The 23,504-nt window shown below is 51.2% G+C and overlaps 1 protein-coding gene across 2 annotated transcripts in view; it reads right to left on the reverse strand.

Annotated features, from left to right (window-relative positions):
- Window positions 1-649: 649 nt before the first annotated feature.
- Window positions 650-23,504, reverse strand: part of SLC7A1 (solute carrier family 7 member 1) — a 79,632-nt gene continuing 56,777 nt past the window's right edge. For both annotated transcript variants that reach the window (XM_027064623.2, XM_053212512.1), the window contains exons 4-13: window positions 22,903-23,061; window positions 20,670-20,844; window positions 14,757-14,878; window positions 13,861-14,083; window positions 12,950-13,089; window positions 10,292-10,394; window positions 8,356-8,573; window positions 7,931-8,097; window positions 7,199-7,307; window positions 650-5,688 (exon numbers count right to left, since the gene is read on the reverse strand). In XM_027064623.2, the coding sequence (XP_026920424.1) occupies window positions 5,585-5,688; window positions 7,199-7,307; window positions 7,931-8,097; window positions 8,356-8,573; window positions 10,292-10,394; window positions 12,950-13,089; window positions 13,861-14,083; window positions 14,757-14,878; window positions 20,670-20,844; window positions 22,903-23,061 (1,520 nt within the window). In that variant the 3' untranslated portion in view covers window positions 650-5,584. The remainder of the gene's footprint in view (window positions 5,689-7,198; window positions 7,308-7,930; window positions 8,098-8,355; window positions 8,574-10,291; window positions 10,395-12,949; window positions 13,090-13,860; window positions 14,084-14,756; window positions 14,879-20,669; window positions 20,845-22,902; window positions 23,062-23,504) is intronic.

Below are 23,504 nucleotides of genomic sequence, written 5' to 3' on the forward strand. Positions count from 1 at the left end.
AATGTGAAACCAGCAGCGGCCCCCTGGCCCTTCCTCTCCTAGGGTGCAGGGTGTCCGCCGAGAAGATGCCAAGGTCGGGCCTTGTCTTCCCCGGGCAACACACCTCCCAGCGTGATCACCAAATCATTGCATCGTAGTGTCTGAGAGTTAAGGCCAGTGGACCGAATCTGTCTCCTGTGCAAGCAAATGCTTCCTTCCTCAGAGGGGGAACGGGGGGGTGGGGGGGGGGGAGGGGCAGTTCCTGGGAAGTGCCGGGCTAAGGTGCGCGGTGCAAGGCGGTTGGGCCACATTGGCGCCAAGCGCTTTGGCTGATGAGCGGCTTTACGCCCTGGCTGGCGGAAACCTTGGTGGGAAGCCTTCCCCGACCAAACACAAGCCAAGTCTGGAAAGAGTGGGAGGTAGGGAGATAGCGCAGGGAATCCTAAATGAGTTGCGGGGGGGGGGGGGGGGGATTCCCTGGTTGAGGTGCTATTTCATGGAATGAGGCTTTCCACCAAATGGCCGAAGGAAAACGGGGCATTACAACATCCGGCTGTAGGGAAACGGGAAAATACTCAAGAAGCAAAGGGCGAGATCTGGAACTCTCTATGGGGCACTGCCAGGCTTGGGGACCCAGCCAGGAGCAGCCACAATGCTTGAGAACACGCTGTAGCCGTAGACAGAATTTATTAGAGTTTGCAGAAGCATGAGATAATGTACCACAAAATAGTTCGATTTTACAACATATAGTAGTAGGAGGTTGTCAACATACAGTGTTGTCAGCAAAAATGGGATACAGAGCAGAGTTTCACATTTTTGTAAAGGTGATGGATGAGCTATACGCTTGTCCTTAAAATAAAACCAGGAGGGGCCAGCAGAGACAGGCTGCTTTGCAGTTGGGTGTCAGAATCTTAATCTAGTATCACAATTGTAAGAAACTATAAGAAAACTATTAGAAAAATAGAACATCAAACAAGCAAAAAACATTATACAATTTACAGAATAAGAAACACAATTCTTTTAACAATGGCTGCACGTTCAGGAGAAGAAAAAGTTTACTGGAGAAACCACAGCTCTTCAGGTTTGATAATAAACCAGCCCTCACCAGGATCATCACCCTCTGTGCTTCTTAGATCCATCGACGCTGAAAGGCACAACTTAAGCGGGAAACTTATTTTAAATACATATATTACAACTTCTCAAATGGGAAAATAAATCCCAAACTTTAAAAAAGAAAAAAGTCTGTCATCAAGAAACACAAAGTCATATACCTTGTTAATAATTTAACAAAGTCTTAGCGTGTCTTCCTGACCCTCTGGGACATGCTCATACCCTGAGAAATTCAATCTGGACTTCACAGCCAAGGTCTTTATTTCATGTGGGTTTTTCAGCCGGCAGTTCAACACACTTACAGGGTGATCCAGGAGGGGTCCTTGATAACTGTGCCCGGAGACCCTTGGCTGGTCCCCGTCCCTCTTGAAAGCACTGCCGCTCAATGAAGCGACGGGCACATAAACACTCTGGATTCTAGTGATGAATATAGTATCAAAGTCAGTTGACTTTTTTTTTTTTTTGGCCTTACAAACCCATTAGGCATCCTAACTCTGATGATGAAATACGGAGTGTAGCCTCTTGCACCACTGGATAAAGCACTTCATTACCAAAAAAAAAAAGTCCACAAGAGTCCAACAAAAGGTCTCTCACTCTCCCTAAGGAGCCTTACTTACAATACTCTCGTGATGATGGCAAACACCCATCTTAAATTATACGTGACAAATATACGTAACACATATTCAGTCCCATCTGCTGGTAACTCTGTAACAGTTCCGCACACAAGCGTCGCACACCTGTGCCCGGCAGAGTGCCGACGTGCCTGGAAACACTCCTCCATCCTTGCCAGAACTCCTCGGGGATGGGGCCTGGCACGGAGATGGCCCTAGGGAGCCAACAGAGCAATCGGCTCGTACTAGATGTGTGAAAGCAGGACACGTGAATCCAGAAGATGGGTCCTGGCACAGAGCCAGCAGGTTGGTGAGGCCCCCGAAATGCCCACGAGCCCACCTAGTCGGGTGGGGCCTTTACGAGGCATGCCCACACGCCCCCAAGGAGCCCAGATTCTGCCCCTGTGCTGTACCGGTGTTAGACTCGGGGCCATCCTGGGCAGACTGCAAACCTCAGTCAATTCAGAACGCCCGCTCAGTGGTGGGGATGGCAGGGACAGAGGGGCGGGGAGAGAGCAGAGCCCAGGTCGCGGTCGCGGCCGCGGCCACGCAGGAAGCCCCACGAACGACCGCCAGGTGTGTCTGGGTATGCACACGGGAGCGGGCCAGGGCCTGAGGAGCTCGGGGTGGGTGAAGCCCCCACCACGGTGCGGTCACCTGTGGACACGTGGCAGGCAGGGGGGCTGTGATACCCGAACCACAGCACCAGCACCTGGGACCATGTCCTGACAGAGGTGACTCAGTGGAGCAAAACCATGAGTCGGGGCCGAGGGGCTCTGGCAACAGTATCAGTTCAGCAGTCCTTCCGAAACAGCCTGGGAAAGATGGCCCTATCGCTCCCCGCTATTGGCTTAGAAAAACAAACAGGGCCCAGAGTTGGGCTGAGGGGTGTGAGCCAGTGGGGCAGGCTGAGGCGTGTGCAGAGGCCCAATCTCCTGCTGACGGTCCTCCTCCTGGAAGCGGGCTCGGCCTCCCCCACCCACGGAGCCCGACTGCCTCCCCGGCGACCCCTCGCACCCCTCGCTCTTCAGCAGAGGTCCTGGGGCTCCACGGCTCGCTTCTTTGTGAGTCTTCACGGGGTCGTGAGAACACGTAGGGTGGGGGGACCACGGGAGGCAGGAAGGGCTGCTTACTCAACACAAAAGGGTCTTTCCAACGTGGGTTGTTTGGGGCTGGGCCACAGATAAAAGCAGACACAACGTCCCCGAAGGGCATCTCTACAAGTGTGGAATTTCTGATGATGTAGGAAAATAGTGGCCAAGCCATGACACCGAGAATCAGTCTTGCTTGGACTGGGGAGGTGGGGGTGGGGGGAAGGCCAACTGTCGGGCACTTCTGGTGGTTATTTCTTGCGTGTGTGTGTGTGTGTGTGTGTGTGTGTGTTTGCGGGGAAGGCATGAAAGCTGGGGTAAGAAAAAGCCTGTCCACACGGGGGAGGCTTACCCCAAACGGCGCTCGCGACATCACCGTCCTCGTGTACAGGAGAGGAAAGCTCTGGCAACCGCACAGAAGCTACTCTCAACAGAAGCACGGTGACCTCGCCAACTATTTATCTATGCCCCCTCAGGTGTCCTGTCCTAAACGGGAGGCTCCTGGCCCTGACAGGGGAGGCAGCGGGGGCTTTGCACCACCGCGCGGGTGAGCCTTGCTGAGGCACTTGCCGGCTTTGGGGTGAGGAAGGGGGAGACTCACGCGCCAGGAGGCCCTCACCCCGCGGCATGTTGTCTGTTATCAGGCAAACACACCTTGTCGGTTGCTAGAACGATCCACGATGCCAGCTGAAACGTCAACTGTATACACAGTCTGCTGTGTGCTCTCTTGCACAGACATTTCAGAAAGAGAAATTAAAGTTAAAAAAAAAAATTTTTTTTTCTCTTCCCTCCGCCTTCCGTCTTGGGCACTCTCTTTCCCTCAAGTTCTCTTTGCCTATGTGGAAAAACAACAGACAAATCAAGCAAACAAATAGCTAACAAACCCTACAAGACAGCAGACAAGAAGAACCCCAACAAAATAAGTTAATATTTATCAAAATATTGTACAGCACCAATCTACATAAATTTAAATATCTTTCTTTGGAAACCCACACTTTGGGCTCTTAGGCCCCTCCCTCTGTAACATTCACAAACGATAATTTAGAATAAAGCTTCCGGCAAGGCGACCAGGGCCTAGAGCAGAGGCGGGCCGCCACCCCCCACCGACCCTGCCATCTGGCCACTTCATGAATTCCTGTAATTCTCTCCAAGGAGCTACCGAGGGAGATGAGACAAGTGCCGCCGATTTATCAGGCTTCGTTCTACCATATTTGTGTCAAAGGCCAGAAGGGGAAGAAATGGGAGTCTGGGCTTCAAAAGCAGCATTTACATTTTCCGGGGGATCCACACGGCCGTGTCCCTCACCTGCCATCAACAGGGGGCCCTTCTGGCTCCTGAGCCACACTCGAATGGGAAGATGGAATCAGTGCTCGTGTTTCCTCAGGCTCCTATCCGCAAGAAGTGTGTGAGCCATGGAGTGCTCCAGTGCGTGGGAGGGGGCACGCTGTGTACAGGGAACCCAGCTGGCTCTCCGGCTTAAAACTTATGGAGACAGGAGGTCCGTGCCCGGGCTACAAACCCATATACAAACCTGCAGCATGTGGACAACAGATACACGACAGGGACAGCAACAGGACCCCAAATTCTCACGCGCGGACCCCACACCGAGTAAATATTTGGCCATTTTCCAAGTTAATACTAAGCGCCAACTTAATTTGGAGCGATTCACAGATGCTAACGGGACTCAGCTCGATTACATAGAAGACAAGGGCCAAAGAGATCACCTCAGGGGCCAGAAGCAGCTGGGAGGACCGGCCACCGTCGCGTCAGGAGGAGCAGACGCCTGCCTTGGGAGCCTGGCAACACTCGAGAAACGGACCCGCACGCGCCAGAGGGAGGGAGTCAGCGCTTGGCAGAGACCCACAGAGAACAGCGCTCTAAGCTCTGCTGATCTCAGGCCAGGCCTACGTAAACGCAGCGTCACGTTCCGGTTGCTCGGGACACGCCGCCTTCGTGCAAGACGCCAGAAGCAGCAAGAACTGGCCTGGGCCCGGAGGGAGTACAGCTGGCGAATGCGGAGGGCCCGGTGCTCAGGCATGAGGAGCGGAGCCGGCCAGCCCTCGGTCCTTCCGCCTGGTTCCCGCGGTGGCCTCGGTGCCACCGTGGAGCGGGCCGGGTTCCGTCAGCTGTCGGGGCAGAGCCGCTGCCAGGAAGAGGAAGTGAGGGAGGGCTCACGTTCCTCACGACCCCTTCTGGCAGCACAGAGGACAGGAGTGGGAGAAGGAAACCAGTCCCGCTTCTCCTTTCTAAGCTGTTCTTTGGCTCCGGGGGTAGCACTACTGGGGATGCACTGTCTGGGTGACTCATCCTGCGTGTACGGTCGGCCTTCAGGGTTGAGCAGGGAGGTGGCTGCGGAAAGTGTGGAGTATGCACGTGTTCAGTGCCAGAGTGGTCCTGGGGGGGAGGGGGGGGGGGCCTGGACTCCCAAGGTGACGAGAAAAGGTGGCCGCCATTCTGCGGCCGCAGCAGCACGGACACAGAGCCGGCGAGGACGGGAGCTGTTCTCTTTGTTCAGAGGGATGTCAGGAGACACAGTGGAAACCACAGCCAAATGGCCCCAGCCGGGGAGCTGAGAGAGGTGACCGGGACCTGGTGCCACCTGCCACGGGGCAAGTCTGTGCAAGACACACGGGCTGTGGGCCGAGGCTGCGTTTCAAGTAGCTGCACCTTCTGCTGCGGTGGGGCTTGGATGTGGGGGGGGTCCTGACGCACTGGTGGAGAGAGCGAGGTGCTCCCGGGACCTCTGCGGGCATCCCTCAGGGCTGCTGCCACCTCTGGGGGCGGGGCTGTGTGTCACTTGCAATGGTCCAGATTGCCGTCAGGAGTCCTTGCTTGCTCGGCGGCCAGGGATGCCTCCTCGCTGTGCCACAGACCGTAGCCAAAGTAGATGATGAAGCCTGCGGGCCGAGAGCAGAGACCGGGAGTGAACAGGGCAGGCAGGGCTCAAGGGCAGAGGGCAGAGCAGCTCTGGGGGAGTCACGTGGCCCCGCGGGGAAGTCTCTCCGTGCTGCCGGACCCAGGCCTGCGCCCACAGCAAGCAGCCCTTGTGGGCTCACTTTCTGTATCTGGAGACACACGAGACTCCTCCACTCCAGCCTGGAAAGGTTTTGGTCTCGCCCCTCCAGGCAGCGAAGGCACGCTCCAGGGGCAGCCTCACACTGGAGCAGTTCCTGAGCAGGGGGAGCAGCCGGGGGTCCCCGGAGGGGTGCTGGTCCCTCAGCTTCATCCACTGACCACCTAGTTGGTGCCCCGCGGCCACTGGAGGGGACAGGACGGACGCTCCAGCAGTCATACTGTTTCCCGCGAGGGTGGGATTTCCAACAGGGGTGGGACTGTTCCAACCAGGGCTCCCCAGGCTATTCGTGTGGCCTCCACGGCCCTGACTGCCTCTGTTTCTCAGTCCATTCCAGGGTCGGGGGCTCCAAAGGTCTGTGGTGGGGCCCAGAGATCTGAGCTTCTAACTGGCCACCTAAGGACTGGTGCCCATGTCAGGGACGCAAGGAGAGCGGGCCTTAAAGGAAGGGCTCAGCCACCAAAAGCCCTGGAAAGAAGCCAACGGCTTGGAGCACATCCCGGGAGCTCACGTCTGGGACGCGGGAATGAGCGGCTCCCCCCGAGCCGGCTCTCTCCCAGGAAGGCTCTGTGGGGGCATCTGTGGAACCAGCTCAGGCTACACCGTGCAGACAACGTGGGGCCTGCAGAGCACGACCGTGAGGCGGCAGCTATCTGCCCCTAAGTGTGGTGACGCAGGGCCGAGGGCTTTGGCAGAAAACACAGGCCTGGAGTCCCTGCTCTTGCCGGGGACGCCGAGGGGCGAGAGACGAGGCCCACTCCCCAGGTATCAGTGCCGAGGACGGAGTCTGAGTCCATTTTCCGTAGTCCCTGGTGTCAGACGCTCAGGGAGGGGGAGGGCCACGGTCAGCCCCCAGCAGGGCCAGCAACCACACGGTCACCCCCAAGCCTCCCGCAGACCCCACCAACACGCACAGCCCACGTGGGCCAGTGGGCAGCTACTGGCCGGGCCGGGGGAGGCACGGTCCAGGCCTTCTCGTGTCAGAGGAGGTGAATCGGTGCTTTGTCAACAGCAGACTCACAGCCTCGCTCTTGTTACCTTCCACTTGCGCCCAATGACATAACTAGTTCAGGCAAGAGCTATTAAAATGAAAAGCATCTGAAGGGGAGGGGAGGACCCACAATCTACTAGGAGGTCCTTTTTGAGAGAAAACCGCGGACGACGTGTCTTCACTACGTTTTGAAATTTGAAGGGAAGGAGGCTCAATGACAAGAGGCACCCAGCCAAGTTGCAGGAAAGAGGACTGAGCAGCACAGCACCGGCTCTGGGGACTGGTGTGGCAGCAGGGGGGCTCTGAGAGACGCCGTCACAGTGCAATCCAAGATCTCACGTACCTATTAACATCCACACTGCGAACCGGACCCACGTGCCCTGGTCCAGCTGCATCATGAGATAGACGTTCACAAAGATACTCAGGACGGGAAGTACGGGCAAGAAAGGCACCTGCAAAGATACCAGGTGAGTGTCAAGTCTGCAGGGAGAGGAGTGCGTGGGGACGACGCCTTTTGAGTCCTTTAGTGAAACTACCTAGGAAACGATAGCGTCCCCGAGATTCGGACGGACTGTGCGATTTACATGGGGAGGAGGGAGTGAGTGTAGCCCAACCCACATGCACACACACAGACGTGCCCACACACGGGCAGCGCGGGTGGGAGTCTGGTTCTAAGCTACTAAGTGCTGAAGTGAGCTCTATTCTGATTCCCCCCCCTTCCTATTCTCCTGCTAAAGAAAGGGCTAGAAGAGGGACTTCCACTTATCTCCAACAGTGGACTGCTTTATTATTTGTGTCACCTCCAAGGCTTGGTGGTGCCATGCGATCCCGCTGGATCCATGGATGAAAAGCCCCGCGGACAGGTGTGCTGTGACACCTGAGAGGCAAGGCAGGGAAGGGTGCCTTCCTTCAGGACCGGCCCCCCTCAGCAGGTACTGTCTGCGTCTCATGTTTTCGGAGGCTGGCCGGCAAGCCCCCCCTCCGCAGATACCTGAGCCTGGCAGAGCCCATGGTCCGTGGCACATGTGTGGGAACCTGCCAGGCGGCTCCCTAGGGGCCCCTCAGAGCTGCTCACCTTAAAGGAGAGCTTGGTCTTGCTCTCAGGCTGCCTCCAGATGATGATTGTCACCACTGAGCAGAGAAGGGCAGATATGGTGAGCATAAAGATTGCCCACAAGTCCCCTTTTGTCAGTGCCTCCTTTCCAAGCACAGCCACAATACAGAAGGTGAGGATTAGAATTGCTAAGGAGGGGAGAGAGAGAGAGAGAGAGAGGGGGGCACAATTCAATCTTGTTTCAAAACCCCACAGATATCCTCAGTTTTCCCCAAAACCTATGGAGAGGGAGGCTGTACTTCTGCAGCCATCAACCACCATCATGGTCCAGCAGCAAGACACAGGCTTATCCTTTCCTGCACTTGCCTCCACCACCAGTGACAAGAAACCATACTATGCCAACGAGCAAGACCCCAAACACCTTACAGGGAAGGGCAGGCTCTTACCTATGAGGCTGGTTGAAATGTTCACAATTAGCCCGGAGAATTTGGAAGGCTCCATATTTCTGGGTGAAAGTATGGTTTTCAAAGAAAACCTTTCTGCTTCTGGTAAAAAGCCTGTCTGGGAATCACTGGTGCTCACCAATTCATTCTGGTCCACGTGATCTAGTTCATCGGTGGTTCTGGCCATCTGGTATACCATGTTAGGCTGCTCTGGCTGATACCTGTAAAGAAACGCGGTGCATGACCGCCAAAATGTGCTTTAAAAGGGCAGGAGGACACACACTAACTCAAGTCCTAAGTTGCCCAGGACACAAAGCATAAAATGGGAAGAAGATGGTCAGGATGATGCATTCTCTGACAAAGCAGATCCAGAGGAGGGGAGCTGAGTCCCCGCCTTCTGTTCCCGCTTCTGGGCAACACCCTCCTTGGCGTCTCGGATATGAGACAATTTGACCTCCCCCGTGAACCAGCCCAGAGGAATGTCCTGACATGGCTTCTCTTGCTCTGAGAAGTAGCACTGGCCCTTGGATGCTTAAGATATTAGGCCACTTCCAACAGAACCATGGCTGAAGGGAACTAAAAATACAAACGGAAATAGAACGCAGTAACATTAGGATCCTACTTGGTCTAGAGAGCCAGAGAAATGTGTCTGCACGCTGACGGATTTGAGAAATTCTGTTTGTGAGACCTAATTGGATCAATTTATTTTAAAACTCCAAATGCCTTAGAATAAATAACTTTATACAGCTGGCTAAAGGACTGAGCCTGTGGCCTGATTTCCAAGACACAAGCTTCCTGCAAGTAAAGCATTCATATTAAATGAGGCTCCTTATCTTCCACCCAAAACAACAGAGCTCAAATCGTTTCTACCAGCTGTGAAAAACAAGAGTGCTTGGGGAATTATTTTGCATATAATGTAAGAGTGAACACAAAGATACTTAACCAGTTTTTCACTGATTCACTTATGTTAACACCAGTCAATTAAGAATGTGAGGGGACCTCGGAAAAGACGCCAGTGTTGAGCTCTTAGGAAGGAATAAGTGGTCAGAAAACTAGCAAACTAGTTTTAGCTGATTCTACACAGCCGCTACTGAGGCTCAACTGAGGCCTGACATACATTAGATGCTAAGCACGTTAGAAATGGAATTAACGATCTTGCAAGTATTCCAGGTGACCACCATTGAGAGTCTCCATGACTCCATATTCCCATGCTAAGTGCTCCCTTGAGCCACTCCTGGTAGTGAGGAAGTAAGTAGAGCCCTGTCCTTTCAGAGCAAGGAAAATTGGAGCCCGGGGGGGTGCTCTGGGAGCAGGGCAGTGCAGCAGCTGGGAAGGGGACACCAAGCCCAGGCCCAGAGCTGCTTTATTATGGCCATCCTTGGGGCTGGTCTGGACCACACAAGGCTAAAGCAGCCAGAACCTGGAAAGTCTTATTGAACATCATCAACCTTGGCCGCTCCACACCCTACACGGCAGCTCACTCCTCCAGTGGTAGTGCAGTGCTGCTGGAGAAGCACCACACTGACCTCAGTTTCACAGAACTTGGATTCCTCCAATTCCCACCAAGACTAGTCCCCCGTGCCAGTGCCCTCCGAACTAAGAACCTGGACTGAACCGAAACCATTACCCTAAGCCTTCAAAAACTCTGTTCCCTGGATCCAGGCCCAACAGTTGGGCGGAGAACCTGTCTCTATCCTCCCAATATCTCACCAGAAAAATGAGGGCACGTAGTAGTGAGAGGCGGGTCCCCTGACTCTTCCTTTTCAACGACATTCTCTGTAACTAGGCTCTCAGCCACCAAATCCCACCCTCTCCAGGAGAGTTCCCAAAGGAGCTATCAACAACCTAAAATTTACACTGTATAAACCATTAACTTGATCTTTTAAAAGGCTAACAGGGGGCACCTTTCTACCACGGAACCCAGAAGAGCCATACGTACCGTAAGACCAACACACAGGCAGCCACCAAAGAGTAAGCCAGGAGAGTGCCAATTGACATGAGGTCCACCAAGTCCTTCAGGTCAAAGAGAAAGGCCATCACAGCTGGGGAGGAGACAAACATCAGGATCCATGGATGGCCCTCTACACACACTTACAGCCAGAACCACCACCCATCCGTGATCCAGGCCACACAGGGGATGTTGCTTTTACTTGCTTTCTCACCCCAGCCCTTTCCATGCAAAGACATGGTGATATTGCTTAAAAGGAAGAAAAGCTCAGAATTAAATCACACACACAGTCCTCAGCAGACGGTAATAATAATTAACATTTATATAGAGAGTACTTTGATCAACATGACCTTTATTGATCCTTACGGCAACTTTGCAAGCTATCCCTACTCTACAGATGGAGACACTGAAGTCAAACACGTTGGGAGACTTATGTAAGGTCACACAGCCAGAAAGTGGAAAAGTCAGGATCTCAGCTAGGTGCTTGTGGCTCTGAGTCCGGTGTGTCTTTCTCTATACCAAGCAGACTCACAGTCAGGTACATCTATCCATGTATCTACACACCATCCATCCATCCATCCATCCATCCATCCATCCCCCATCATCTATCCATCTATCCAGCCATCCAACCACTTATCCATCATCCATCCACCCAGCACTCATTGAGGGTATGCCAGTCGATGAGCACTAGATGTACACCAACAAACAGGGCAGACCAGATAGTCTCTGGCCTCCCTGAGTGTATCATCTAAGACTTAGGCATCAGCAGGCAACAGTAATGAGCAGGTGGGTGAAGTCAAGTCCAGTGCTCTGGGAGGACTCACAGGGGCTCCTAACCCAGACAGATGAGCATGGAAAGCAGTGTTACTTCCACAAACAATAGCATTAGCTTTACCGTGACCCCCACTTAAAAAAAAAAAAATACAACATGCATGCTTATTTGAAAATCTTTTGTAATTTTTATGAGAGTATATATCTCTCTATTTATGTGGGTATACATGTAAAGTTTCCCATTTAAAAAATAACTTGGATAGATCTACTTTGGGATATTTTCAAATATCACATGCAAACAACGCAAGTTAAAACATAAACACAAAGCCATGACTTTTCCAAATACTTCTCAAGCCCCTATAGATCACTCCGACTACAACAAATTTGAATTGGGGCTAAATAACAGGGTCAAAGAGCAATGCTGGGCCTTATGGACAATGAGAATAGTACCCGACCGTGCATGCCACAGATGCCAACGTTCCCACTCACACAGAAACTCAAGCCATACTCTTCCCATGTGGGGTGGTTTTCGAAAACCAAACACTTATTTCCCACCCCCGCCAAATGAAAAGAAGGAGCAAATCCCTGGTTTGGCGAACGCATGTGCTTTCCAGTCACTTTAAAGATTATAATTTGATCTCCCTTGATCAGCACAGGAAGGAAATTAAAGGCCAGTCTTCAATATAATCAAATTGCATGTAAATACTGAAAAAACATCTGCTATTTCCAATTCCTTAATCTCTTAAATATATTGGTCACATCCTGACGTACGGTGTCCCTTAACCTAACCACTGAGGTCACTGTCAAGATTGTACAATGACACAACAAATGTGTTAAATAATGAAACACCGGCTTTCTTTCATTATATAACATTAATCCACACGACTAAGCACACTTTGCTAAGGGCATAAATACTACTAACAACAATTCGTTCATGTAAGGTGGTCAAATGTCTTACCAATGGCTATATGGCAAGTCCCCGCAGTACAGACTGAACGTGTCCTGCTATACCAAAAAGACCCACTGCGCCACTCACACCCTGGAAGGAGCCAGCCACTTTGGCAGAAAGACAAACCAGGAACCAAGAGCCAGATCTACTGGGTGTGGGTGTACCTCCTCACTTCGCATCTCTGTGCAATGGGATAGTGCCTGCCCCATGGGGCTAGGAGGGGCCGTTATTAAAGGAGAAAATACAGAAAACCAACAGCATAGCGTATATGCATGTAAGTTTCCTTCGAGGCTCCCCTTTTCTTTATCAGGTGCCCCTGGAATATCACATCACTCCAAAGGTTCTGTGGGCACTGATTTCAGCTTCAAAACTGTCCTCCTGGTGAGGAACCTGATATTTGAGAAGATAACCTGATAACCTCCTCTGAGCCTCTGAGGCTGCAATATTTATAAACTCATACGGCAACTGACCCCAGCAACACCCTCAATATCTCCTGGAAAATAGCAGCACACTTCATAAGACACTGAGACTAAGGGATTCTCATTTCCCCGAGAATTCCCAGGCGAAGATACCCGGACAATGAATTTCCAGGACTAAGAAAGACACGAAGATGTCACCCCACCCAAGTCTACTCAGGGACATTCAGAAAAGGGGCAATGTGAACAGCGCTGAAGAAACAGTACGTGTTCCACGCCCTGCCCAGAGGACAATAATAATAAAATAATTCAACTTTTTGAGAATTCCATCACATCCTCTGTACAACCGGCCTCCCCCTTACGTCAAAAGGGCAGTCATCTGGCAGTAATCCAGGTTCCAACGGTGAAAACCAAACATGAAAAGGGCCAGTTCCAACTTCTCACAGACCAATGCAACTCAAGATATTTCCCTGAGGACTCAACAGTTAAAATACTGGCATGTGGAATTCTTACCAGCAATGGCACCTGAGGTCAACGTGGCGATTATTGGGGTTTTGGTCCTATCGTTGATTTTGGCCAAAAATTTAAACAGCAGTCCGTCTTCAGCCATGGCATAGATAACTCGAGGCATGGGGAACATGGAACCTAAAAGACTAGACGGGAGGAAGAGGCAAAGCGCACCTGTGACACCAACTCATCAGGAAAAAAGGCACCATAATGTGACCACTATGTGGTTTGCCATGACGCACACCACCGAGAGGGAGCCCTGAACTTCTCGCCAAGAGCTGCCACCCTCCAAACTAGGTGAAGTCCACGGCTACAAGACAAATTTCAATACATCAACCCCGGAAAAAGCACTTACTGTGGCTGTGAGTCAGTGAATGGCAAATGTCTAACATAAACGAGGGTAGGGTCTAGTCACAATTTTTATGAAAGGGAAATTCTGTATTCATTCCCACGATAACTCTAGCTCAAACAGAAAATCAAAGGACTGCTGCATTCACGAGGATCTCTCTGTGGTTAATCAATGTTTACCCAGTATTCCCTATATATACAGGCTAATAGGAATTCCAGGGGCAAAATGTTTCTTATTAAAAGGCAATTCCCTTTCTCAAGGGAGCCTCTCCTCTGTGGCCAAATTACGGTGTTCAAAGAGGTGGCCTGGTCCAGGGGCCAGAGCTGGGGACAGAAAGCCAGCCTTGCTGAGCAGATGCTGTTAGAAAGTGGGCCCCCGACTCTCCAGAATGAAAGATCAGTAACAGTTCGTGGTTTGGTTGATAACAACAAGGGGAGAAACCACATCATCAGGGTTGGGGTGCTGGTTCGACTTCAAGGGAAAAGAGTGACGTGAACAGCACCCCCCGTGCGTCGGGCCGCACACGGCCCGCTGCAGCTTACCTTCCCAAGGGCTTCAGAGGCCTCACCTGGTAGAGAGAGCACAGAGGGAGCCGACAGCCACCGCATACTTGGCACCTTCCCAGCCCACGTGCTTGAAGGCATCGGGCAGGGGGCTGTCCTTGTCCAGGCAGAAGTACGGCATCATGAGTGTGAGGGCGGCAGATACCCCGAAGTAAGCAATAAAGCAAATCAGGAGGGAAGCGACAATCCCCACGGGGATGGCCTTCTGAGGGTTCTTGACCTCTTCACCTGGAAGCAGCAAGGAGTCAGGCCCAGGAGGGCGAGCCAGCGAGGGGCATCCCCATGAACCCAGAAGGCGCCTGAAGACTTTCAGAGTCCAGAGAGCCCGTGCCCCCCACGAACGACTACCCCGCAGTGCTCGGCCCAGTGGGAAACACGGTCTTTCGGGCTTCTGGGACCCACGGCGGGGGGGGGGCTCTCCCAACACAGACCAGAAGACCCAGACGCCCAGGGATGGCGTTCCAGGCCTTTACTCCGTGGTTCAGCCAAGGAAAAGACTTGTTTTCTTTGGCAGAGAAAATTCAGGAGGTCTGATAGAGCCCAGCCTATTCAATCACAAGAAGAACAATATTTTTAATGGCCTCATTTCTCCCGGATGATGCACAGATATGAAATCAGGCTGCAGCTACGGCTGTCATGATCCCATTCTGACGGCTGAACAGTTAGTCACGTTCATGATGCAGACTTTCCTGTCAGGCGCTGCCGCTTGGGGAAGTGATAAGGGGGGGGGGGGGGGAGATTAGCAGGAAGCTACAAATCTACACGCTACTCATGTGTGAAGGAGCTGCAGCCGGCACATGCCCGCAGGAAGGAAAACAGCAACGCGTGGGTAAAGTCAGTCCAGCCCATCTGACAAGAAAGGAGGACCCTCCGCCCGGGCTCCGGACGGCGGGCGGCGTACCTGTGGTGGCAATGCAGTCAAAGCCCACGAAGGCGTAGAAGCAGGTTGCTGCCCCGGACAGGACGCCAGAGAATCCGAAGGGCATGAATCCACCATCACCAGGTTTCCCTACTTTCGTGTCACTGGAAGAAAAGAGCCAAAGACCATGAACACCCACTTCACGGTCCTGAAGAGAAGCCATTCCGGTCACCCCACCCGCCGCTGGGCAGGGGCGCTCCAGACCCTTAGTGAATGATTCCCGAGACAGCTGTCACCCCACCGGTCACCCGGTGGGCCACGGGCCTCTGCTTTGTGAAGCCCAGCCACAGGCGCAGTCGCTAAGCCCTTTCCAGAAGCACCTTCTAAATGTCAGCTTCGGGGAGGGGGTAGGGACTACGAGATGGGGGTGCCCAACGGGAAAGTGGGAAGAAACCAGTACGTGAGGCCTCTCCCCCAGGACACTCAAACGAACAACATATACTTTAGAACACAGAGCTGCCAAGTGGGTGCAGGGCCCCCCACCCCAGGAACCAAATGTGTAAAGTTTCCCATATTTACCAGTAACTCAGGTCTCAAAAGCAGCAGAGATACTGAGGTTAAAAAAAAAAAAAAAAAAAAAGAACTGTGTTATTAGTCGACGAAAGTGCCTCCTAAGCCCCCACACGCACGTGGTAAGCAGGGATGCCTACGTGGGTGCGGACCAGCGCCTACATGGCTCGGGCACATGGGCGGGGCTCGGGACATATCTGCCAAGGTAACAAATACCCAGTCCAACACATGTTGTAAGTCCTTTAAGATTCAGAAAATAGTTCCAAGGAAGTGAAACGTGAGTCTCTAAATAGTGTGTCCAGGCCCAGAACAGCCGCATGGAGCCCGGGGCTGGCCATCACTCAAATCATTCTGGATGGCTCCTCCAGGCCCTGCCTGTCACCAAGTGATTCTAAGCCTCATATGCCCCGGTCCTCTGCCACCGCCTGAAAATCAGCAGAACTCCCAGCCCCCTTCATCAGCCATACGTTTAGCTGGCTGCCAGGCTGCAGGCTTTCTGTCACATGGTCACCTAATACAGAGTCCCAGAGGACAACTGTCCAGCTCTGCAGAGCAAGCTGCCCCAGACCACGTGACTTCCAAACATAAGAAGAGGAGCCATATAGAATATTCCAGTCCTACAGATGTTACAGTTGGGTTAGCAAATTGTTGGCCAAATTTGCTTTCAGAGGGATTTATCAACTAATAAAACAGACAGCCACTTTGGACCCAATATTTCCTAATAAAGACTGAGCCTGGTACGGATTCCTAGAGGGTTCCTGGTAACAGAACCTGCCACTGAGCCACTGGAAGTCAGAGCGTGAAGCCAGTCCTCAATCTGGCACCTACTACCGTTCAGTAAGTAGCAACGTGAGGGAAACCCCAAGAAACACACAAGTGATAGACGCAGGAAAAATTGTTGCTGCCAGACTCAAAGGGAAGTTGTCAGTTTAAGCTAGGACTAAAATAAACCCACGACTGAAGTACAAGAACGGCAGCCCAGGACAAGTCAGTCAGCAAGCCACAGGATGCACCCACTGCATCCACACACCACAAAGAACATAGAATGCCTTGGTGGGCTGACGCCTATTATAAAAAATTTTAGGCCAAAGCCCAGAACAAGACCGCTGACAGCCAAATCCCTCAGGAGAGAGGGATGAGAAGATAAACGAGGGGCACTCGCCATCGAGAGGGCTTCTGGGGGGCTCCTGGAAGACTCTTTCGACTTCCGAACATGGCTAGAACCTCAGGTCTTCGTCAAGACCCAGCTTTCCTGTAACTGTCAGGACAGACAGACAGGCGTGGAAGGCCTCCAGATGCCTACCCGCCTCCGCGGAGCCCTCTAACATCAAGGGCTATGGAACAGCCGCGAATAAGAAGAAATGAGCGCCAGGACTGACGGGTTTGCTTTAACAACCGTAAGGCAGAGGCACCCCAAAGGTTTTAAGAATTCCATGTGAAGGGAAGAGGAAAGTGCAGGACATTGCAAACATCAAACCCTGGAAAGAGGCCTCGCAGAAGAGGGATCGGGCCAGAACGTGCCTTTGTCACGCGAACAGGTGAAGCGGTGACCACCGAGCGCGGAGCTGGGGATGCCTAGCAGAGCACAAGAACGGCATCCTCCCTCCTCAGGACCGCAGCGGGGCAGGACTCCGATGGAAGGGGAGCGACACAGAAAGTCTGTCCCTGCATAAACTCCCGGGGCCACCAGCAAGAGTAACCAGGTTGCCACCGACTGTGTGTCCCCTCCAGCCGGGGCCCTTCTCGACTCACTGGCCACACGGGTGCTCGGACACCACGTATCGACCACAAAGGACAAGGTCCTCGCGTACGGAAAGCCCTGCGGGATATGCTAGCAGGGGAAGCGCGCGAGGTGCAGAATGTACCTCCCTTTATGTGAAAAGAGAGGGGAATATACATATAAATTACGTAGATGAGTTACAAAATAAATGTAAATGTATACTTACAATTGCTTGTATTTATACCAATAAAAGCTAGAAGCTGACACAAAAAATAGTAAAAACGATCACCTGTGGCGGGGGGACAGTGAGGTAGATGAAGGAATGGGACAGAATTTCTCAGTGTAAACCTTTTTATAACATCACGACATACGAACCACGTGAAACATTATCTACTCAGAAAATTAAGTTCAACGTTTAAGAACAGTGTGGGGATCCCGCTCTCGGTGGCAGCGTATTGCTGGGAAACCACCACAGAGCCCATTCTACTTTGCCTCGAACCAAAACATTTTGCAAAGGCTCTTTATATAGATCAATAATTAACCCGTGATCTGCAGGCGGTGGTCGTGCCCGCTCGGCATCTGGCAACTTACACACGAAGAAATGGGGAGGCAGGATCGTGCCACCACGTGGCGAACGTCGCCTGGCGACAGAGCAGGCTGAAGCCAGATCTCAGATCGGTGTCCCCTCCCCTGCAGCCGAGGTGACCGGCTCCTGTGCATCCCACTCAACCGGTTACCCAGACGTTAGCAAATAACTGGCAGAGGAAGGAAGGAAGAAACATCCCTGAGCCTGGGGTGAGGACTTGAGAGGGAGCCTCCATGGTGGTGAGGGGGGTCCTCCCCCTGTGTGGCCTTTTCCCACGACATCAGTGGAAAACATCCTTCACCAAGACTCAACCGCTGTCGCTTCCACCCACCAACCCTGACATAAACTGCTGGTTGTCCCCAGAAGCCACACCCCCTTCTTCTCCACAGTCCTAAAACTGAATTATTCTAGCTAGACATGGGAACACCAGGAACAAAGACAACATGCTTCTCAGATTCTCCAGCTACAAGGTGTAGCCACTTGATGTAAGCAGGCCTGGTGTATACAAGTCCTGAGAAACATCAGGCAAGTGAGGTGGAGAGCGAGGCTGCTCTTCTACTTTTCCCATTTTCTTCCTGCTGGTGGGAGCCATCTTGGACCCTGGCGTGATCTTGGGAATGTGGGCCGTGGACAAAGCCATCAGATGGAAGAACCACCAAAGCAATATGCTGGACTGCCTGCAGATGTTCACTTAAGAGAACTACGCCTTTATCTTGTGGAAGCCAATGTTATTTTGGGGTTTTCATCCCAACTGAAGACAGACTATCCAACCAAACCTTCTCAGTAGGTTTCTATGCAGTGCTGTATCTTTACACTTACTACATCCGTTATCCATCTACCAGACTCTGGAGAAGAAAGCCAGAGGGAGCACGTGGCGAAGGCAGTAGGGAACCAGCCAGACTGTCAGATGACATTCCTATTTCAGACCAAGAGACAGACTTCAGGTTCACGGGGGCCTTTACAGCCAGTCATGGAGAGAGCATCATAAAATCACAACCCGATGTGGTCAGAACTGCCACCAAAGCCACGCAGGCTGAAGCTCCGCCATGCTTAGTGGTTTGGTCGGGAAAAGCCCTATTGTTTCAGAGAGACAAGCAATTTCATGCAAGGCTACATGGCCATGGTCAGAAGTACAAATCTACGGCTGGTTGGCGGGCGGGTGGGGGGGGGGGGGCGCGGAGAAGCAGTTTAGAGGTTTTAATAAAATGAAAGAGCAAGCTACACCCGAGACCCGCAGCACTCTACTGCAGAGGCAGTGTTCCCGAGGCTGGGGCCAGCACAGTTCATCACCACCAGGACACAAAGTGTGTGAGGACAACCAATGCTAATAAATACCATCAGCTGGCGCAAACCATCTCTTCGTAAACACAATAAAATTACATCTCGATCGACAACCAGGAAATAGGACCTGCCATCTATATTTAATTCCTGATCTGTAAATAGCAACCAGAAAGATAGTCCCCCACGTCTCAGATATCTACTGTTACTTCCAAGCGTATTTGGAAGTGGCTTCACTCCAGGCTGAGTTAATGAGCACCAATAAATGTGGCATAAATGCGTCTCAGGAATGCTACATTAGAAATCCTCATTTCTCAGGGGTGCCCGGCTGGCTGAGTCAGTACATCATGTGACTCTGGATCTTGGGGTCATGAGTTCAAGCCCCACACTGGGCAGAGAGCGCACTTAAAAAACAATTAAAAATCCTCATATCTCTGTAATCGATTTGAACCATTAACCACATAGTATTTCATGCATTCAATTCAATAGTTTCCTGTAGTGAACTAGTCAAGCATCAATGCCTGTCCAGTGACCGGACCACTGGAAGATATGACCCGGCCCTAACCGGAGACCAAGTTCCCCATGACCGCTCAGATCCCCAGCATGGGACCTCATTTCTCTGCCTCCCTTGCAGCTAGATGTGGCCACCTACTGGATTCCCACCAGTGGAATGTTGGCAGAGGGGACACGTATCTTCCGGATCTGCCCTTGAGAGCCCTGGGCATGCTCTCTTTCACCCCCTTCCTCCTCTGGGACAGCTGGAGCTTGCCTGTGCCCACAGCCCAGGTCTGACCATGCAGAAGAGGACAACATCCTAGGGCATGACGGAACAATCAGGTCGACGACCAGGGTTCCCGAAAGCCTGTGTGCAGACAGGATGGCCAGTCAACCTGGTGTGCTCATGTCAGGATCTGAGACATCCTTTTAAAACCACTGCATTTCAAGAGGGTCTCCTTATCAGAGCAGTTTAACCTTTGGTCATAATTAAAGTAGAATCACAGACAAAACCTCACTCCCCCCTTGTCCATCCTAGAACCCTAAGATTTACCTAAAAAATCTGACAAAAAAAAGATCAAAAAGAGAACATTCTAATTGGCTGGCTTTTCTTTCCTAGGTAACCTGAGCTTGCTGACGAGGCTTCACTGAGGGCCCTGAAAGAGCACAGGTCCAAGAGCAGGCCTGTCACCTGCCTCCCATCCCGGGCATCTTGAGTCAGAGACTGTAAGGGAGATGGGGCCACTGGCTTTCAGGGCTGGTGTACCCCAAGTCGAGGGTGGGAGAAAGAGACCATTATAATCACATTTCAACACTTTAGTCATTCTGAAAACCTCTGATAAAAGCCTGTGATAAAAGTTTCACATATTTCTTCCCTCTGCATTATTAATAGGAAGACATTTCAGGGTCAAGTGACATCACCATGGTTTTGCAGAGAAAATCTTCTCTGAATGTAAAACTTAGAGGTTGGTCATGAAACAGAATGTGAGGAAAAACAGACAACTTACGGAGTCTGACAAAGATCCCCAACTATGTGTAATTTTAGAATTAGAATGAAATTTGTTTTCCTGAATAGCCTCATCATACAATGTTCTGTCGAGTTCAGAGAAATGAAACCTAACACAAATGTCAAACAAATAAATCACTCTCAGCTATTTTACTGCAAAAAAAAAAAATTAATTCAAATTCAAATTATATTTGTTGAAAAGGCATATACTGTTCTAGCCGATTACATGCCCCCAATGCATGTGTGTATTGTTAAGTACGAATCAGTTGTCACATGCTGAGAGGAAGACGAACAACTCACTTGTTCAGGCAGAGATGATGGGATGTGTTCTTGAAATCTTCCTCCGTGAGCTGCCAGTTTTTAATCGATCCTTTCACGAATCCTGACACCATTATGAAGCCCAAGACCAGAACGTTGATACAAGTGAATATTTTGTTGACCATGGCTGACTCCTTTACACCAAGAGTTAAAAGTCCTGAAAAACCACACAAACAAGAACATTTTGCCTGAGGGTGTTAACTTTGGGCCAGGCGAGTCCTTCCTGGGATAGGAACAGGGATCGGACGAGAAGGTGACTTAGAAGAAGAATCCAAGTGGCACCAAACCTCCCAAGATTTCTGTGAGCCTCTGGGAATGGGGCTGAGTCAGTAATCTTTCTAGAGGTAGGTGTCAAAATAACCAAAGTCCATGGGTGGTTCATAAAGCTGTCGAAATTGGCCTTCCAGGTCAACTCCCCTCTGGAGTTGAGGATGTCACCCAGGGGGCACCAAAGGACTGCAGAGATGGTGAGCACGGCCAACCACCCTGGAGAGCAAGCCCCCCACCCAGGGAAGAAGAGAAGGCCTCTACTGGCACCCTCTCCCCCTCACTAATGTACTTTCCTGGGACTCCCCTCAGTGGGGCAGGAATTTTTTTTTCTCCAAGGAGGAGACACTTTGCTCAGTTTCTTGGTAGAATGAAGGGAGTTCTTCAGATAAGAAAATTATTCAGACTCACTTTGGAATGTTAGCAATGACAACTCTTGATGATTAGGGAACCACGGATCATGTGGTTCATCATCAGACTCAGTGCATGTAAAACAATGTCTAAGCTAGACTAATTATAGCTCATAAACGCACATCAAAAAAAAAAAAAGGTAAGTGATAACAATACACAGGAACCATATGACAACACTGTCTCTGAGGCTTATAGGCCACAGGATCACCTTGGGGTGAACGTGCCATTTGGGGACTTCTGTGGTTAAACTCCTGGCTAGCTAAGAAAAGCCTGGAAAGGCGTCCAGGTGACAGGTGACCACCACTTATGACTTGAGACTGTTGCCCTGCCATGTACACCTTTTACACTTAAAATATAAAATGCATTTCACAATAGATTGAATTCTGAAGTGAAGGCAATAGGAGGGAAGTGAGCAATTAATCACAGCGAATACCTCATCGTGTTCTGCCCTGTTTTCTCTTTGGCGTCCCTCCCTCTCATGTTTATGAAAATCTCACTAGTGCGAACTTGATTTCTGATACGTGTTTCTGCCAGCTGGACCAGAATACTGCTGAGACTGGCCTGTGCAGGATGATTTCAATTACATGGTGCGTAAAATAAGGCATAAGGTTGTTTTTAAAACCCACCCAAGGGGCGCCTGGGTGGCTCGGTCGGTTAAGCGTCCGGCTTTGGCTCAGGTCGTGATCTCACGGTCCGTGAGTTCGAGCCCCGCGTCGGGCTCTGTGCTGACCACTCAGAGCCTGGAGCCTGTTTCAGATTCTGTGTCTCCCTCTCTCTGACCCTGCCCCGTTCATGCGCTGTCTCTCTCTGTCTCAAAAATAAATAAACATTAAAAAAAAAATGAATAAAAAAAATAATAAAACCCATCCAAGATTTTCTAACCTCAAAGGGGAATTTATCTGCATTTAGTCTAATGCTTACACCGTAAATGCCACATAGAACAAAACTCCCATCCTCAAGGCTGAGACACAGACAAACATCACTAAGAACAAGCTGCCATCCGCTGCGTTCAAGCAATATTTGGAATTTTAAAATTCTGGACCCACAATTGTGTCAGGAGACTTACCTATTTAAAGGGCGTTTTGACAGCTGTTAGGTGTAAAACCATCTAAGACTTCTCCAACACCCAAGGCACATGGTGGTGCTCCAGACCGAACCTCACCCCCTACATCTTCCGGGCTGAAGAATGCCACTTTCCTTTCCAAATGCTCATCCACCGAATCAAGGGAATTTGCACTCCTGGGTCACTTGTACAAAAAGCTTGCGGCCCTCACAAAATCCTACTCCACAAACCACTACACAAACACCCGAGACTCCCCTTTAATTAAATGACATGTGGCCTTGACAACTATTAAAGTACCTTGTGTGTACCAGAAGCCATTAAGACAAAAAAGATGTCTGTATTCGTTATAGAAAGAAAAATAGAAAATGAGGGAAAAGGAGAAATAAAAAGGGAAGAAACAGACCTAATGGGAGCCTGTCTTACCCCTCAGGCCCCTCACTGCAACCTGACATGTGTGTGACTGTGGAGCTTTACCTGTTAAGATAAGAATTATGATCACAGCGAATATGTCTGGGTTTTCGGCCAGCACTCCGGGGGCATTCAGAGCCATGTGCATCCGTGAGAACTCCCCGATGGGTTTGCCAATCAGCTCGTCGAACGTCGCACTCCAGGCCCTCGCCACGCTTGAAGTACCTGCCACGAAACACAGGTACCAGAGGAAACTGAAGAAGAACGATTAACAGTATTTGTCATCGAGCTCAGCTCCACCTCCGCGCGGGGGGTCACAGATGACGTGCTGGAACTTGGCGGTGGCAGCCGGACCCCGGTCTGTGCTAGCTCGGAAATGAGACTCGATTAGTGTCTGCAGTGAAGTGAGAAGAAAGGGCAGGCTTCACGGGCCTGGAAAGAAACACAACTTCCCATCACAACCCAATGTGAGCACGTATACTGTGTCCCAAAACTACGACTGACTAACGTTTTACAAAACAGCGTTATGACCCTTATCGCCTGAGACATGCTCTGATAGTATGTATTCAACTCTACATACTTTATTTTGTTACTGAAAGAAATACTGGTGGCAAACCATAGCATCGATTTTGAGATCCACTCACGGGGTGCGGTCGGCAGCCGGGGAC

Source organism: Acinonyx jubatus, chromosome A1 (genome assembly GCF_027475565.1).
Source record: "Acinonyx jubatus isolate Ajub_Pintada_27869175 chromosome A1, VMU_Ajub_asm_v1.0, whole genome shotgun sequence".
Lineage (NCBI taxonomy): Eukaryota > Metazoa > Chordata > Mammalia > Carnivora > Felidae > Acinonyx > Acinonyx jubatus.